This window comes from Gossypium arboreum, chromosome 3, assembly GCF_025698485.1.
Source record: "Gossypium arboreum isolate Shixiya-1 chromosome 3, ASM2569848v2, whole genome shotgun sequence".
NCBI lineage: Eukaryota > Viridiplantae > Streptophyta > Magnoliopsida > Malvales > Malvaceae > Gossypium > Gossypium arboreum.
Window position 1 is genome coordinate 2,888,785 of NC_069072.1, and position 16,696 is coordinate 2,905,480.

General features: G+C 29.2%; 2 protein-coding genes across 3 annotated transcripts; one reads left to right on the forward strand and one right to left on the reverse strand.

Annotated features, from left to right (window-relative positions):
• Positions 1 to 1,890: 1,890 nt before the first annotated feature.
• LOC108485603 (uncharacterized) lies at positions 1,891 to 4,256 on the forward strand. Of its 2 annotated transcripts, XR_001871330.2 has the most exons (4): positions 1,891 to 2,524; positions 2,805 to 3,152; positions 3,226 to 3,890; positions 3,959 to 4,256. XR_001871330.2 is itself a non-coding variant. In XM_017789461.2 (3 exons), the coding sequence occupies exons 1-3, from the start codon at positions 2,081 to 2,083 to the stop codon at positions 3,781 to 3,783; spliced, it is 1,350 nt and encodes a 449-aa protein (XP_017644950.1). In that variant the 5' UTR covers positions 1,891 to 2,080; the 3' UTR covers positions 3,784 to 4,256. The 2 variants fall into 2 exon arrangements, 1 of the variants encoding a protein (XP_017644950.1); XM_017789461.2 differs by having other exon boundaries at positions 3,226 to 4,256.
• Positions 4,257 to 10,121: 5,865 nt separating this feature from the next.
• LOC108486391 (classical arabinogalactan protein 9-like) lies at positions 10,122 to 11,802 on the reverse strand. The gene is made up of 2 exons (XM_017790433.2): positions 11,074 to 11,802; positions 10,122 to 10,446 (listed from the first exon to the last, which is right to left on the reverse strand). The coding sequence occupies exons 1-2, from the start codon at positions 11,659 to 11,661 to the stop codon at positions 10,363 to 10,365; spliced, it is 672 nt and encodes a 223-aa protein (XP_017645922.1). The 5' UTR covers positions 11,662 to 11,802; the 3' UTR covers positions 10,122 to 10,362.
• Positions 11,803 to 16,696: the final 4,894 nt, after the last annotated feature.

The window sequence follows — 16,696 nt, forward strand, 5'->3', positions numbered from 1 at the left end:
TTTTATAGGTGAATATAGATGCGATCAAATTAGTCTCTCTATTGTTAAATGGATCAGTTTAGTTTTGGTACCGTTAAAAATAATTGAATAAGATTAAATTGAAATAAAGTTAACATTTATTGCTTAAAAATATCATTTACTTTTTAATAGAGTTAATATTTTTAAAGTTTTTATAGTTTTGTAAATGAATTTTTTGTTTTGGAATTACATTATAGTTGAAAAAAAATTCAAGACATTTTTATACGGTAAATGTTAACTCTGTTGTAATTTAGATTTATTTGATTCTTTTAAATAGTATAGGGACTAAATTGATCCATTTAATAATAAATGAATTAATTTGATTTACCTGTTATAATTATATTTATACAATGAAATCTTTTTCTTATAATTACGGGTGCCTTCGTTCGTTTTACAATCTAAGCTTAACCTTGTTTAGGCTGAATATGATATTCAAATAAAACTCTTCTAACAAAGATAATTCCAAAATTCAAACCACGTTCAAATGCTTGGTGGAAGGAATCTGTTCAATAGTGTGAATGTACTTGAGAGGTTCTTATATTATAGGGACTTGATCAAATTAGTCATTTTACTATTAAATAGATCAATTTAATCCTTATGCTATTAAAAAGAATATAATAATCTATAAATTAAACTTTTAATTTAGAATTGAACTGCTATTAAAAAAATACAGTAAATGTTAATTTTGTTACAAGTTAAACTTATTTGATTATTTTTAATAGTATACGGACTAAATTAATTCATTTAACAATAGAAAGACTAATTTAATCCAATCCCTATAATATATGAACCTCCCAGATACTATAACTTTATATTAAGTCTCGATTAGATCTAAAAATTAAATTCTTAAATAAAAAATAAACTCTGTTAAGTAAACTTTTTTTGTATCCACGTAACTTAGAAACGAGACTTTACTTAAAAAACATCGAACTTAGTTTGATTTTGGCACATCATGACATCACGAAATTTGCTGATTGGACAAAGGATTTGTTTGGTGAGTGCAACAAGTTCCAAATCTAAGATAACCAATGTCATGATATTGCTTTAATTTTACTACTAAGATTTCAATACCATTCCTATATAGTTTGTTCACACTCTGCTTTGGATTTCTCAATTTTTCTCTGCCATATCATATATTTTAATTATTTCCTATTTTATTTTATCTTTTTTTACATAAACTAATATTTAAAATTATTTAAAGTTTTTTTAACCTAAAGATAAAAAGATAATACGTTTCAATAGACTTGAACACAATCCTTTTATATTGACAATAATATTTATATTAATAAAATTAATATTCAATCGACTAATTATTTTATTTTATAATTGCAAAATAATAATAAAATAATACATATAAAATTTATTATATATAAATCTATAAACGTTTAACAATAACTCATAAATACTTTACTATTTTAAGAATAACTCAATTGTTGATTAGTTTTATATAAATATGATTTTAATATTACATTTTTCAACAATGGTGCAACATAAATTAGTATCAATAATTCATATTATAATTAAATTAGTCTCTTTGTTGAGATATCATTATATCGATTTTCTTTATTTAAAATGCAGTATGCCTTACCACTGCACCAACATTTGTTGGTTCTAGGCTACTGTACTAGTATTTAATTGTATTTTACACTCTATTTAAAAATAAAAAAATTAGTTTCGATATATTAGATTAAAGAGTGAATTGATCATTTTATTAAGAATTTTATCAATTTTTACCATTAAAATTGGTATCACTAATAAAATAACTAAACAATTAGACCTAATTTTACTAATTTTAATTTACTAATTCAGGAATAGTGCCTAATTTACTAATTTTTGGAATAAAGAAGACAAATATTATGCATACATGCATATATTTCTGCTCTCGGGTTCTCACTCTCTCCATAATCATGAAGGAACTTGGGCACTCACCTTCTCCTCTCTAATACTTTCGCCCTTTTTCTTGTCTCTGTTTTTTTTTTTTTTTTTTATTCAGCTCCAAATCAGAGAAGGAAACTTATTTATTTTGAATTTTTTAAGGAAAGGAAAAAGAACCAGGCCAGTAATGGAGAAAAAGCAAGGTTTTCTCTCGGCTCTCAAAGAAGATATAGTTCGCGGGCTTTCACCTTTCCGCTCGCGGTCCAACAGCCCTGCAAGACCCCTTTCACTCATGTCCACTACGTTACGTGGAAACAAAGACAACCACCATGGCGGGGCTCACGTGGTGCAACTGGAACCGTTGAGGGCGAGATCCGGGAGTGAAAGGCCAGTCGGGGAAACGTTATCTCCTCTCATGGAAGGTCCGGAGCCGGACCGAGAGAAATCCGGGGATCCGAAGTGGGTTGGGTCGGTGATAGGACAATGGGTTAAAGGACAGTTATGTACTTCCACGAATCACAGAAGGTCTAATCTAAGGCTGTTGCTTGGAATCATGGGCGCCCCTTTAGCTCCAGTTCATGTTAGCTCCAATGATCCTTTGCCTCACTTGAGCATCAAAGATACTCCCATTGTTAGTCCTTTTATTCTTTCTCTTTTTAGTTACCTGTTTAATGCAAAAATTCATGTAGAAATATACAATTTTCTTGGGTTCCAAACAGATGGATACAAAAGATATTGTTAGAACTTAGAATTTCAGGTGCAAAAACAGAGTTTTAACGGCTGCAGGGATCATTATTACGGTTTATTCCTTGCTTATTTCAAGTGCTAAAATGCTGTCATTTTTCCCATTATTGATTTTTCTTTTTTCTATTCTTTTTCCATTGATTGCGGTATGGTGGTATGGTGTGCAGGAAACTTCCTCTGCTCACTACATATTGCAGCAGTATATAGCTGCCACTGGGGTTCAAAAGTTACAAAGCTCCATTAAGAATGCGTATGCAATGGGAAAGCTCAAAATGGTAGCTTGTGAATACGAAATTGCCACGAGAATTGTTAAGAGCTGTAATGTCTCTAGAAGTGCCGAGTCCGGTTGGTTTGTACTCTGGCAAATGAATCCGGCCATGTGGTATGTCGAACTTGCGGTCAGTGGCTTCAAGGTTCATGCTGGTTGTAATGGGAACCTTGTATGGAGGCATACACCTTGGCTTGGTGCACACACCGCAAAGGGGCCGGTTAGACCCTTGCGTCGTGCACTTCAGGTGAGAAATTTCCTCCCTTTATTCGATTGTTGTTCGTTGGCTGCTTCTCGGTTTTCTGATATTCCTGCTTTAGGGTCTTGACCCTAGAACTACAGCTATCATGTTTGCTAATGCAAGATGCATAGGAGAAAAAAATATTAATGGTGAAGACTGCTTCATCCTCAAGCTATGTGCCGATCCTCGGACACTCAAGGCAAGAAGTGAAGGCCCTGCGGAGATCATTAGGCATGTTTTATTTGGCTACTTCAGTCAGAAGACTGGACTACTTGTTCAAATGGAAGATTCACATTTAACTCGCGTTCAATCTACTGGCGGTGATACGGTTTATTGGGAAACTACAATCAATACATTTCTCGAAGATTACCATCCTGTCGAAGGTATCGTGATAGCACATTCTGGACATACCGTCGTTACACTTTTCAGGTTTGGAGAAGTTGCAATGAACCATACGAAAACAAAGATGGAAGAAACTTGGACGATCGAAGAGGTTGCCTTTAACATACCAGGCCTTTCTGTTGATTGTTTTATCCCTCCAAGTGATTTATCCATCACTGAAACCTTGGAATTCCCTCAGGATGAAAGGGGAGAGAGCGCAATCCGCCTTAGAAGAAGCGCAGAAAGGCGGCACTGACATCATGATTCGGATGTATGATAAACCATAGATAGAATCATCACATGTTGGCAATAGTTCATATTGGTAGCCAGTGCATTTGAGTAAAACCCCTCAGAAGTTACAAGGTAAAAAATCATTTTTCATACATTACTTCAAGCCTATTAATCTCATATTTGAGCATCTTCATTCACAGGTTTCCAAATATTTATGGATTTGTGATCCTCTGTGAGAATACTTTTTGAATATAAGGCATGGTAAATGAGGTGGAATTAACTAGTTTTATTGCCTCGCCAGCTGTAAAATGTGTTAAATGATTGGCGTATGGTTGCAGTTTCATAGTGCTGGTGAAAGTAAAATGTAAATACAAAATATAGTGTTTTTCATCAGTCACATATTTCTTGAATTGTATCTTTGAATGAAGCGTTTGGAACTTCGTTGTTTTTTCAATTTGTGAATGGTCAAGATTATTTGCATAGTTGTATTGAAGTAAATATTCTCTTAATGTTTCATTTTCCCCCACGTTTCATGAATATTTAATGTTATAAACCTCATCTTAATATGGTGCGGAGGATAAAAGTATTATGAAAGTTTCTGTACTATGAATTAACTTGTATTTTATTTCCTATTCTTTCAAATGGATAAATTAATCTCTATATGTTAGATCAAAGAGTAAATTGTTAAAAATTTCATCCACTTCTATTAAAAATCGGTTGTGGTTGACGGAATAGCCGTGTGTACTTCATGTTAACATATAGGAACTAGTTTTTAACAATAAAAATGAATAAAATTTTTAACAGAAAGATCAATTTATTATTTGATCTAACATATAAAGACTAATTTACTCATAAGATCCTCTATAAATATCTTGTAATTTGTCCATGCACCCTAAGTTCCGCCATAGTCAACAGCCCTGATGAACCTCAACGTTTTGTATACCATTTGTACCTTGTTCCTTGACAGTGTTGCCTGCCTCCATGGCTAAAATAAAATTTCATTTCATTCCTGACAATTTAAAAGTTATGATTAATAGCTTATGGAGAAAAATAAAATAAATTTTATTTACATTAAAATAATAATTAACTTCAATTATGATCCTTTTATATATTTGAGATTGTATAATAATGATTAAATTTTAGTTTTTAAATTTAAATTTAAATTTTTATACTTTATTTTTTTATATAATTTGTTAGTTCAACTTTTACAATATCATTAATTAAGCTGCATATTTTATTCTAATTAAAATGTTCACATGAATTTTAAAATTTATTAACATCATTAATTTTATTGTCACATGATTTATTTTGTTTTTGAAGTAAAGTGAGAATTTTTTTATTAGTTTTAAAATGTCGAATAATGAATTATTGATTTGGGAGTTTTTCTTAGCTAAATTCAAGAAAAAGTACATTGGTGCTATCTATTTAGAAAAGAGGAGGGCAGAGTTTTTGTATCTTCAGCAGAATGATATGACTGTTGCTGAGTATGAGAGAGAGTTTATACGACTCAGCTGGTATGCCAAAGAATTGGTATCTATAGAAGCAGATAAGTGCGCAAGATTTGAGCGTGGCCTCAATAATGGGATTAAGGTACACCTTGCCGCTTTGAATATTCAAGAGTTTTCTACCTTAGTGGAGAGAGCTTTGAAAGTAGAGCAAGTTAAGCAAGAAGAGCAGAAAAGAAAGAATTGGAGCCAGATTAAGCGAGGTCAGGGACAGACTAGTTATGCATCATTTACAGCTACCAAAAAGGCTAGGGATTCTCAGGGTCAATCATATTCTACACCAATTCACACTCAAAGGCATGGTCAGAGGCTGAGTCAGGGTTGAGTAGCTAGGTCCGTACAGCAGGTGACATCTGTGGCCAGTACAAGGTTAATGAGAAGATCATCTCAGTTGATTTGTGAGCACTGCAACAATAGCCACTCTGGGGAGTGTTGGAGAGTTACAGGAGCATGCTTTGGGTGTGGCTCCAAAGAACACCTCTTCAAAGATTGCGCTAAGAAGATAGCCAGTACCCCTACACAAACAGAGAGATCTGCCCCCACTTCTCAAAGAAATAGAAAGTTTATTAGGAATGGCAATGCTGGGAATAGTCAGAGAGCTAAGAAAGAGATTCCGATTAAATCAAATACTCTAGTACCGGCACGATGCTATGGTATTGAGCCACAAGAGGAGCAGGATGCACCTGACATTATTATTGGTACTTTCTCTTTATTTGACTCTTGTGTGACCCAGGTTCCATACACTCTTACATATGCACTTCTATGGTAAAAGAGAAAGGCTTGCAATTAGATTTTACTGAAAATAATATGATAGTTAGCAACCCATTTGGCCAAAGCACAACAGCGAATGAGGTTTATAGATGTCGAAACCATTCTTTTAAAAACGGGGATCGACTTTGTTTGAAAGTGAAAATTAAAACGGGAGTCGCCACCAATCTTTTATCAGGTGTGATCGGATCACCTTTGTTTTAATAAATCAATTTTAGTTTACTAAAACAGGGCCTTTGGTCTACGAAACTTGAGAGAATGAGTTCGGGAGTCGGTTACGTGTGAGGAAGGATTAGCACCCTCGACACGCCCAAAAAATTGGTACCGAATTGATTAGTTAGTGCCTTAATGTCGAAAATTAAAAATCGGGAAGGGACTTGAAATACGATCTTTTCTATTAATACTGATTTTAAAATTCTTGAATTAGCTTAAATCGATTTCTTTAAAGATTTCCTTATCTTGAGATATCGGAGTATCACATCCCGTAAGTTAGGACACAATACCATGAATTCCCGAGCACAATGTCGTCTTTTAATTTAAATTGGAAATCCGTGCATTTCAAAACTCAAAAGGATATTTAGCTATTTAGAACCAACAAGAGAACTGAAACCCCGTAAGTTAAGGCACAATTCTTCGATGTTCCAAAATGCGAAACATTGCCTTATTTATTGAAATTAGTAAAACATGAATAAAAATCTTTAAAGTAATGAACAATGATTGATATAAAATAGGCGGAGACAAAAATAAACGAGTTGGAAATACATTGAAACAAATAATAAATATGACAACAATATTAAAACAATAACAATGCATGCGATATATTAAACGTAATAATAGTATCCAATGTGACATAAAAACAACGAATATATACATAATAAAGATATTAAGAGTATGTACGTAAAATATATATATATATATATTTATAAATAGTAATAGTGTTAGAAATATACTATATATAGTGTTTGAAGTATATACATAAAATAGTGAAAATATAACTAGTAATGTTAAGATATATATAATATATACATATGTATAAAATAGATATAAAAAAATATGTACATAACATATATGAATATATATAATAATATTAAAATAAAATAATAAGTGATAATAGTGAAAATAATAGGTATAATAATAAATATGATAATGTATGAAAATAATACTATATATAAAAGTATATATATACTCATATAATAAAATATATGTACTAGTATTAACAATAAATATAATAGGGATAAAAATAGATATAATAATAATACATACAAAATATGGTATTAAAAGCATATTGCATATATGTATATAACATAATATTTATATATGTACATAAGATGATATAAAAATATATACATGGAACAAGATAGGAATTATATGTAACTAATAACATTAAAATACATACATAATATATAAAATACATATAATATATATATTAGAAATGATAATAATATAAAAACTATTCATACGCTATATAAATACATACATATATATATAAATAATAATGATGTTAGAAATATACAATGATATTAGAAATATATATAAAATAGTATAAAAGATGTATAACTAATAATGTTAAAATATATACACAATAATATATATAACATACAATATTGAAAACATATATATATAATATATCTGAAAAATATATAGATATACATAATATAATATTAAAATATTTACATAATACATAAATATTAGGGATAAAACGACTAATAATAATGCTACATAAGTATATACATAAATATATTAAAACATATACATATATATATATAAAATAAAAAATATATACACTAATATATAGTAATCATGATAATAATAATATTAAAATATAAAAAGTAAATATAATAAAAATATTAAAATAAAGTAATAAATTAACAACATATATAAATATATATATACGTATACGTATGTAAAATATACATTACTACATAGTAATATTAATAATAGTAATAGATTGATATTAGTAACAATAATAATAATAGGAAATAGCAGTATAAATAATAGCAAAATGATAAAATTAACTAATTTAATGACAAAATAGCTAAACCATAAAAAAGATTAAATCGAAATTAAAACAGAAAGTTTGGGGTAATTCGCAATAAAAACAAAAAGAAAGGACTTGATTGGACGCGCACAAAACAAATGAGGGCTAAAAACATAATTATTCCTCCCCTCAAAACACAACACAACAAAAGGGACTAAATCGCAAAGCGTTACATACTTTGTGGCAAAATTAAAAAAACTGAAAAAGTACTTGATTGCAGAAGCATGAAAAGCGGAGGGCTAAAAGTGCAATTAGCCCTCCAATGAAAAACACTGTGGATCCTTGGAGCGGGCCGGGTCAATAAACGGGTTAGGTTGAACGACGTCGTTTTGGGGTTTAAAGGCCAACCCCAAAACGACGGGCTATAAAAGGGCTAAAATTTTCAAAAAAAAAAAATTATTTGGTGAGGAGAGAAAGAAAAAAAAAGAGAGAGAAGGAAAAAAAAAGAGAGAGAAGGAAGAGAGAAGAGAAAAAAAGAGAGAGAAGGGAGGGGGAAGGAGATTTAGGCCATGGGCGATCATCAAACCGATCATGGGACCTGATTACCAGTGGCACTGCCGTGTACGGTGGCCGAAAAAGGTAATTTTTCCTCTTTTTTTTATGTTTTAAAATATTATTTTTATTTCTATTTATGTATTTAGATAGGAAAGAAAAAAAGATTCAAAATGAACAAAAATAAAAATAAAAAATAGTAGATTCACCTTAGGGTTTGATCTGATTCGATGATATTGCACTGTTTTGGTATTTTGGAATTATTCTTGTATTTTAACCTACTAGTATTGATGCAAAAAAAAAATCCTTTTTATATTGATAGCCAAAAATTCTTTTTTTCCCCCCCTTTACATGATTTTTGAACGGCTTTTTATAGCCATCTTTTACATGATTTTCTATTATTTCTTTTTCTATTTCTTTTGTAGGTGATGGTGGCAGACAATGGATATAAAAAATGGGAAGAAAATGGGGCAAGTGGGAAAGTGGCTAGGTGGCTAGGGTTTCTTCCTTTCTCTTTTTGCTGGAAATTGTTTAGTACTAGTGGGCTAGGTTTAGGGTTTGTGAATTGGGTATGTAATGGACCATTGGGTTTGGACTGTTTAACAATTGGGTTATTTGTAAAATGGACTGGGCCAAAATTGGCCTATAACAATAGAGATTGCCCTTTAAAAGTGCAAGAGCATGAGTTCTCGCAAAACAACAAAACAAACTATCCCCACACGTTCATTCATTCATGATATACAGTGTTATTAAATCGAACTAATCACTTGGATAAAAAATTAATTAGTATATCAATTTGGATATAGGTGTTGAATTGATTTCTAAAATTTTAATTAATTAATTAATTATTATTGGATTAGCCATGACTAATGAGTTAATCACTAATGGGATTGATGGTAGGACTAAGGAAAATGTAGCTACTTCCCAATGAATCAAAGTCTACTTCTCACATCCCATGAATCCCAACTCTCAAAGCTACTCCAAAGCAAATAAAAGGAACCCATAAATGGTGGACCTAATGGTTTAACTTCATCTATAAGTCTTTATAACTATAACCAACTAAAGTCATTATCATTCTTAATCATTTCTTTCCACATGCATGCTCTCCAATTTTGGACACTCTTTTTCTACCTTAAGTAATTCACATAATAATTACATTTCCAATCTAAGTTGCTTAAGAAATCAGTTTTCCCTTCCTCCTATGTTCGATTTTTAATTTAATTTAGTTAAATCGTCAATTCAATTATTAATTTTTAAAATTTTTATTATCTTTTTACAAGTTTGCATAAATAATCAATTCAATTGATTAGACAACTGATTCAATCAGTTGATCTAATTCATTTTGTTCATTAAAAAGCTAATAAGAATTCAACAAATTAAACAGAAAAATATGAATTTACTAACCAATCACGCTAATTTAATGTTAAACTTGTGTGGGTTATAAGTTGATTTGTATGATGTTCAGAATTCGATCCTCATGTTTGTAAGTTCTTACTACGTTTCTTAATAACATAATTACTTTTATATAATATATATGAATCGAATAAATCAACCAACATATTCCAAACAAAATAAACAATAAATTCCTTCAAATACAAAAAAAGTGTCCTCAAAAGGTAAAAAAATAATAATAATGTCTCAAAGAATACAATATAATGGTAATGTAGGCTCTCATATACGTATAGTAGAAAAGTCCCATATGAGACATCAGCCCATAAAATACGAGAAAAACAAGGCCGAAATAAGCAATTGAATGAAACATTACAGAGCTATGGCATCAAATGTGAGCCACACGGTTGTTTTAAACCATCAGATTGAGCAGAGCCCATCCCATGGCTAAGCTTCCCATCATCTTTTGTACGGTCCACATTTGATTTGCTCCGCTCTGCAATAATATGTTCAAAATCAACATTAATTAAAGCTAATATGTTGAATCATACTGTGGTTAATGTTAAGTTTTAATTAAATTTAATATATTCAGTCTTAATTCGATTGACATAAGTACTATTGTTAAATTCGATTAATATAAATACCATTATTAATATAAGAAAGTGTGGGTTTAAATATGTTAAAGTGTTATCTTTTTATTTATAAATTAAAAATAAAATATAAATAATTTTAAATATTGTATTAAAAAGATAAAACTCCTATAAATATTTACTTTTAAATCAGATTATGTTGAGGGTATGTCGGGACGGTACCAATTGCCATCTCTAATGGCTAAAGGGTTAGCTAATATCGAGACAAGCTCAGATTGTTGTTTATGTAAGATAAGGGCGAGGCTAGAAAGTTGGCACGGTACCGAAAATAAAAAATTTTATCACTTAAGTTATTATATTATAAAATTATACATTAATATGTAAAAATGATAAAATTATAATTTAATATTATAAAAACATTAATAAAATTATATTTTAAGTCTTGCTGTAAAGGCTTAAATTTCAACCGATAATAAAGCTTGATCGTAGGTGGAGAAGAAAGATATAAAATGGTGGAATAAGAGAAAATGTACCGTGTCAGTTCCAGCTGGACCTGGCGTAGCAGCCCCGAGGGTAGGTGCTGGGGCCTCGGTCGGCGGAGCTGGTGGCGAGGTCAATGGTGTTTGTACTGGAGAGATAGCTGGGACTGTGGCTGGAGGAGAAGCCAATGGAGCTGGTGGTGGGGTAGCAGGAGGAGTTGCAGGTGGGGGGGTCGCTGGTGGTGGAGTGGCGGGAGGTGGAGAAGCTGGTGGAGGAGTGGCGGGAGGTGGAGAAGCTGGAGGTGGAGTTGCAGGAGGTGGAGAAGCTGGAGGTGGAGTTGCAGGAGGTGGAGAAGCAGGTGGTGGAGTTGCGGGAGGAGGAGAACTGGGTGGAGGAGTTGAAACTGGGGGTGGAGAAGCTGTCACTGGGGGCGGTGATGAAGTGGGAGGAGGAGTAGAAACCGGTGGCGGAGTGGCGGTTGGTGTAGGCGGTGGTTGAGTCGTCGGAGGAGGAGTAGAAGCCGGTGGTGTGGGTGGCGCCGGCGTAGACGTAGGAGGATTACTAGGAGCTTGACCCAAAACTCCTGCAATAGCAATGCAAAGCAATGCTGATAGAAACAAATTTTTATTACAAACCTTCATGTTGAAACAATGGTGAAGAGACTTTATCCTGCGCAACCTCTCTGCTTAAACTACGCCACAACCCGTGTGAAATGAGAAAGAGGGTGAAGTGAAGACTGAAGGGAATAGAAGGCAGTATTTATATACATCAGGAATCGATCTTCATCATCATTCAAAAATATATAATTTTTAGTCCCGACGGTTGTAAATAGTTTAATATTTTTAATTTTAAATATTACAATTATTTTAAAGTTTTACATTTAATCTAAAACAAAACTACTTTTATATTTTTTCCAATTTATATTTTTATTAAACTCAGTTACCTATAAGAATTTTTCAAAATTAAATAATTTTAATAAGAAAAATAGATTTAATTTTTATTAGAAAGACTAACTTACAATGATTAATTTTTCTATTTTTTCGAGTAAAACATACAAAATACAATTTGACTCTTATTATAAAAATTTTCACCATACTTTATAAACATATTATATTTAATAAATATTTATATTTACATTTTTTAAAATGAACATGTTTAATTTAATTTTTTTTAAAATTTACAAGTAGAAATATAATATAAATAACAAATTAAAATTATAATAAGTTCATATAAAATTACAATAAAATAAAATTTAAGATATATTTGATGGTTAAAAAATTGTCGAAAAAGGCTTAGTTTATTATTTATATATTTGATGTTAAATTATATTATATTATGTATATATAAAAAATTATGATAAATGTTCATTGAGTTTTGATTCGATTGATATGAGGTATTGTTGTTAGTGTAGAAAGGTGTAAGTTCAAGTATATTAAAGCGTATTATTCTTCTATTTATTAGTTGAGAGAAATTATAAGTGTATATCGATTATTATCATCTATGATGATAACTCATAAAATAATTAAAGTAAAATTTTGTAATAGTTTACTAATAATTTATAAAGATAATTTATTTATAAATTTATAAATTATCAATTTATTAAAAATAAATAAATTAGATGGAGGGTAAATGGGATAAATGAGAAGAAAGACGAGTAGGCCCCCATATAATATAGAGATATGATGAGTTGGATCATTTCATGGCTAACTGGCAAATGTAATTTGTACGCTAAGTTAAGCCGTTGCATGTTTTATTTTATTTTTATTTTAAAAGGGTTAATGTAATTTTGGTCCTTAAATTTGGTAATTAAATTCATTTTAGTACCTTAATTTTTTGTCCATATTAATCCGAGAACTTAGGTTTTTTTTCAATTGAGCCCCATAACATAAATTTTGTTAAAGTTTAATGACATGATATCATAATATTATGTTATGCTATTACCTGAAAATTAAAATAAACATAACATCTAAAAATTATTTTTTAAATAATTTTTACAATTTCAAAATGTCACGAAATGTAAATTCAATACCAAATTGAAAAAAATTTCCAAATCCCTAGATTGAATACTAATTACTAAATTTAAGTGCCAAAAATTAAGACTCGATATAATCTACATTACTAAAACTAAGAATCGCGTCCATGGGTATTGGCATGGTGACATCTCTCTAGAAGGAAAATGTCGTGGGCATTTAGGGGAAATTAATAATGAGCTAATTTTTTATCCGGTCTCTCGCATTTTGTTGTTTTTGCGATCAGGCCTCTATTTGAAGCGTTTGTCATGTTCAATTAGGTCCATGCTTTTAGTTAATTAATTAATTTCGTTACTAAATTCAGATGATAATAAGTTGTATTTTCTCGACATAATAAAATATTATGTTTGGATAAAATTTATTAATTATTTAAAATATGATAATTGAAAAAAATAATTTATTAATTTAATAACTATATATATGAGAAATTCTTTTACAAACTTTTCCCACCATATTTTAATAATTTTTTTATGTCATTAATACATAATTTGGGTAAAAAAAATTTACCCTAAACCATGAATTCTAAATCCAAAACCTTGAACTCTATACCTTGAACATTGAAGATTGAACTCTAAATCCGAACCTCAAACCTAAACTATAAGTTCTTATCATGGTTCGAGGTTCGGGTTTAGAGTTCAAAATTTAGTGTTTGAGGTTTAGGATTCATAGTTTAGGGTAAAAAATACATGAAAAAATTAGTTATTAAAATATCATTAAATAATTGAAAAGGACCATGGATGATATGATGGGAAAAGTACGTAAAATAATTTATCATATTTATTCATTTGGTTCTTTTTCCTAACAATTTTATTTATTTATATAAAAGATAAAAAAATTTAACATTAACCCATAATATAATAACAAGTTTATAAATAATCCCTATCTTGCTTTTTCTATTAAAAAACATGTAACGGGTGAAATGTCAAGATTTTATTGTTAAAAATGTCAAAATTTTCAAAATCAGAAGGAAAATCAAATGTCAAAAAAAAGAAGTTAATTGAATGAGAAAGACAAACAAATTGATGATGTACTTATCGAACTATGCAAACAATATATCTCAATCCTTGGACTTCCCAACTGTAATCGTTGTGATTAAGTAACCAAATTATAATAATTAATTAGGGTCTTAATCACTAACAAATTAACATAATTTTGGTGCCCAAAATGCATGAGAGACAGATTATGAAAGCTTTGCTTATACATCAATCCGCTTTGCTTCTCCACGTTTCATAATTTCAATATTATTAGGTAAACAAAATTTTTCGAATTTTTTAAATTTCGAAATTAAGTAAATATACTTGATTTTGATTGGTATAATAACAATTTTAACTTTCAATGTTTATATATTTTGTCATTTTGATTTTAATTTTTAAAAAATTCAACAATTTTAACCTCAACACTTACACACTGAATTAGGACCAATTTGACAGGATGCATAAACTTTGAGAGCTAAATTTATTATTATACCAATCAGAACCATATACAACTTATGGAAAACATTAAGCGTTGTGGTTAATTGTTCTTAGTTACTCACTTTCGAATTTGACAGGGATTAAATTGTTCTGGTTTTTTTAAAGGGACTAATTTGCTCGGTTTCAAATTCGTATAGATTGAAGAGATTTTTTTACCAATATTTTAAAATATTATTAGTATTAATTACTAGTATTTTCAAAGTGTTAATTCAATAATGTGGTTAAATTATGGTCCAAAATTTAAAATTATTAGAAGAGTTTCTCTTTTTCTTCCTTTTTACAAGTTATATTCAAGTTATTCATAAATAAAGACTAGAGACGTATTTAAAATTTAAAATTTAATCATGTATTTTAAATATGTTTCACGTCAAATTCAAGATTGATTTCGAGCAACACTAAAGAATGTTTAAATTTTGTGAAATTTTAAGTTAATTCAATGGCAATTTTGCATTTTACCCTCTGAAATCTAGAATTCAATTCTAGCCCTTCAAAACTGTAAAGTTTATAATTTAGCCCCTTGAGAAATTGTTAAACTTTATATTATTACAATATTAAGATTGTATTTTAGTTCTCTCAAAAATTATAACTTAAATCTGATCCCCAAAAAAATATTTTTCACTTCATCCCTAGATTGGTTGAATGACCGGATTGATGCAATACTAATATTTTGAGGATCCAATTAAAACATCTTGAATTTTAGAGACTAATCTAGAATTTGAATTTTAGTTTGGGAATGTTTGGTATAATTAAATTTATTTTAAAATTTAAATTTAATATAATTATCGAATGTAAATATAATCCAAAATTGATAGAATTTAACCTACATCATCACATAATTTTTTTTAAATATTAATTCCATTATAGGTTCTTATCATATCTGCTATTCTTGATAAAATACCTAGAACTATCCATAATTCTTCTGTAACCTTTAAATAGGAGGATAATGCACTTTAGTACACTCGAATCAATATCATCTTACATTAACAATAATACCAATATCAATTGAACTATGACCCAATTTACTAGCGCATAGGATAATTAAGGGTTCATGTTTTGGTGTTTAATGAATCGGTCCCATCCAGTTTTAGCCGCTCATGGTTGCATTTAAGCATGGGGCCTTATTTACTACTGAAATAATTAGGATGAGTTTGGATTTTTTATGGTAAATTTGGTAAGGCTTACTTAAAGGATTTTAAAAGTTCACAAATAAATTAAAATTAAAAGGATAAAATAAAATGAAAATTTTAATTTTTAGAAAATGATCTAATGAGGAAATTAGAGGGTCTCAAATTCTCTATAAAATGAAAATTTGTTTCTATAAAATTTGACCAAATCTTCTCTAACTTTTATATGACCCACTACAACAAGCAGAACTCAAAAACAACATTTTTTTTTAAAGAAAATTATTTTAATATTCTAGAATATATTTAAAATACATAAACAATACTAGATTATTGTACATCCGTGATATATGTGAGAATATTCATATAATAAGTTTATTAAAATTGATATAAAAGTTTAGACACGTGACATTAAAGGTATATTTGATAAACTATTCAAAATTTTCATTTAATTGATAATTAAAATTTTCAACAAAAAGTGCTGAATAAGATAAGTACATAGTCAGCTACTAATTAGTATAAAATATTAAGTTTATTTTATTTTATTTATTTTTTTAAAAAAAGAGATATTCAAATTACCATACGTATCTTTTATTCAAAACTAATTAAAATAATATAAATATTATATTAATAAATAAAATTTTAATATTTACTTTTATCAAAAATATAATTATATTCAATAGTTATATATACTAATTTATCAAATAATTTTTAATATAAATTCAGCACTTATAAAATTTAGCAGTAAAAATTCAGTACTTAAATTTTCAGCACTTACATTTTGAGTTTATCAAACACACCATAACTCAAAAGAATAAATTTTGATAATTTTTAATCGAATTGAGACCGATTGATAAATGACACTAACTCAATAAATCTCTTAATATAAAGTATAAATAAAGATATTAATATCTTGAAATGATGCATTTTAAATTGTTTTGGGTTTTAAAAATTTTAAACAATTTTCATCCAAACTTTTCTAAAGCACCCTAAAACATGAAATAATAATGTTTCATCATTATATTTACCACCTAACAGTTTCAACAAGATTTT